General features: G+C 21.0%; 1 protein-coding gene across 1 annotated transcript; it reads left to right on the top strand.

The window, feature by feature from the left end:
- Nucleotides 1–134: 134 nt before the first annotated feature.
- Nucleotides 135–1544, top strand: PRSY57_1008200 (nucleolar protein 5, putative; the record flags this gene model as incomplete). Its single annotated transcript, XM_012907671.2, has 1 exon — nucleotides 135–1544. The coding sequence occupies one exon, from the start codon at nucleotides 135–137 to the stop codon at nucleotides 1542–1544; it is 1410 nt and encodes a 469-aa protein (XP_012763125.1).
- Nucleotides 1545–2059: the final 515 nt, after the last annotated feature.

The raw sequence follows: 2059 nt of genomic DNA, 5'->3' as shown, positions 1-2059 counted from the left end.
GTATTTCATTTTTATATTAACATAAATTATTTTTATCGTGTATAAAAAATTTATATAATTTCCCTGATATATTATATTATACATATATAATATTATTGTAGAAAGAATTATTTAAAAAAATAAAATAAAAAAAGATGCTCATTTTAGTTGAAACTGCTGCTGGATATGGACTTTTTAAAGTTGAGAATAGTAAATTAATTGAGTCAGATGTAAAAGATATTGAAAAATGTTTTGTTACTAGCGAAGAAGCAAGAAAGAATGTATCTTTGTACAGTTTTAGTAAATTTAAAAAGTTTCAAAATGCATTTGATGAAACAAATAAATTAATGGAATCGAAGTTAGGGAAAGGGTTAAAGAAATTTTTAAAAAAGAATATAATAAAACCTAAATTGAATGAGCCCTTGGCTTTATGTGATAAGACTCTGGGTGGATTGATAAAAAAGAAATATAATATAAATGTAACATATACGAATTCAACACAAGAAATTATAAGAGGAATACGTACGCATTTATACGAATTATTAGTAGGAGTAAATGAGGAAGATTCTAAATTATTAAAATTAAGTTTATCACATTCATTAAATAGATTTAAATTAAAATTCAGTGCTGATAAGGTAGATGTAATGATTGTTCAGGCAGTTGGGTTGTTAGAAGATTTAGATAAAGAAATTAATGTTTTTTCAATGCGTTTAAAAGAATGGTATGGTTGGCATTTTCCTGAGTTAGGTAAAGTAATAACAGATAATAAAATATATGCGAAATGTGTAAAATTGATAGGTTTTAGAAATAATGCAAAAAATGTAAATTTATTAGAAGAAACAACAGAAGAAATACAAAAAGAAATAAAACAATTAGCTGAAATATCTATGGGAACTGAAATCGAAGATGATGATTTAAATTGTATAAATGAATTAGCTGATAGATTATTAGAATTAACAGATTATCGTGAATCTTTAGCAACATATTTAAAATATAGAATGAATTCTATTGCACCTAATTTAACATATTTAGTAGGTGATTTAGTTGGTGCAAAATTAATTGCAAAAGCAGGTTCTTTAATGTCTCTAGCTAAACATCCAAGTTCTACTTTACAAATACTAGGTTCAGAAAAAGCTCTCTTCAGAGCATTAAAAACCAAATCCAAAACACCCAAATATGGTCTTATATATCATGCAACATTAGTTGGACAAACCTCTCCTAAATTAAAAGGAAGAATAAGTAGATCTTTGGCTGCTAAATTATCTTTATGTACTAGAGTTGATGCACTAGGTAATTTTGTAGAACCTTCTATAGCTATTACATGCAAATCACATTTAGAAAAGAGACTAGAATATATCACAAGTAATTTACAGAAAAAATTAAGTAACCCAAATAATAACGTGAAAGCACAACAACAAGGACAACAAAATAAATATAATCCTAATCAAAAAAATGATGGACAAAATAATTTCAACTCTTTTAATAAGAGGAAAAGTGATTTTAGATTTAAAAGGGAAGCTGATAAAAATAACAAAAAGTTTATAAAGAAGCAAAAAAGGAAGTAAATAAAAAAAAAAAAAAAAATATATATATATATATATATATATATATATAATATATATATATATATATATTTATATGTATTTATATTTATTTATTTTATTTTTTGGAATATTATAACTAATAAAAATTGATAAAATACTTTGTTTTAATTTTAAGTTATATTATATATATATATATATATATATTGTTATTATTATTTTTATTATAATGTGTATATCCTTTTTATATCGTTATAATTACATATTCTAAAAAAATTCATTCCTGAATATATATATTTTTTTATAATTACTTTTATGTATTTATTTAATGTCTTCTTATATATATATTATATATATGTAAATATTATATATAATATATATATTTGTAGAATAATTAAAATTTCACTATTTTTTATATAAATTAATAAACAACAAAAAAAAAAAATAAAATAAAATAAAATGAAATAATAAAATAATAGATATAATTAATTATGTTTAATATTGGTTTTTACTTTTTTTTTTTTTTTTTTTTTTTTTTT

This window comes from Plasmodium reichenowi, chromosome 10, assembly GCF_001601855.1.
Source record: "Plasmodium reichenowi strain SY57 chromosome 10, whole genome shotgun sequence".
Lineage (NCBI taxonomy): Eukaryota > Apicomplexa > Aconoidasida > Haemosporida > Plasmodiidae > Plasmodium > Plasmodium reichenowi.
Note: the sequence above shows the minus strand (reverse complement) of the source record. Positions and strands in the feature narration are given on the sequence as shown.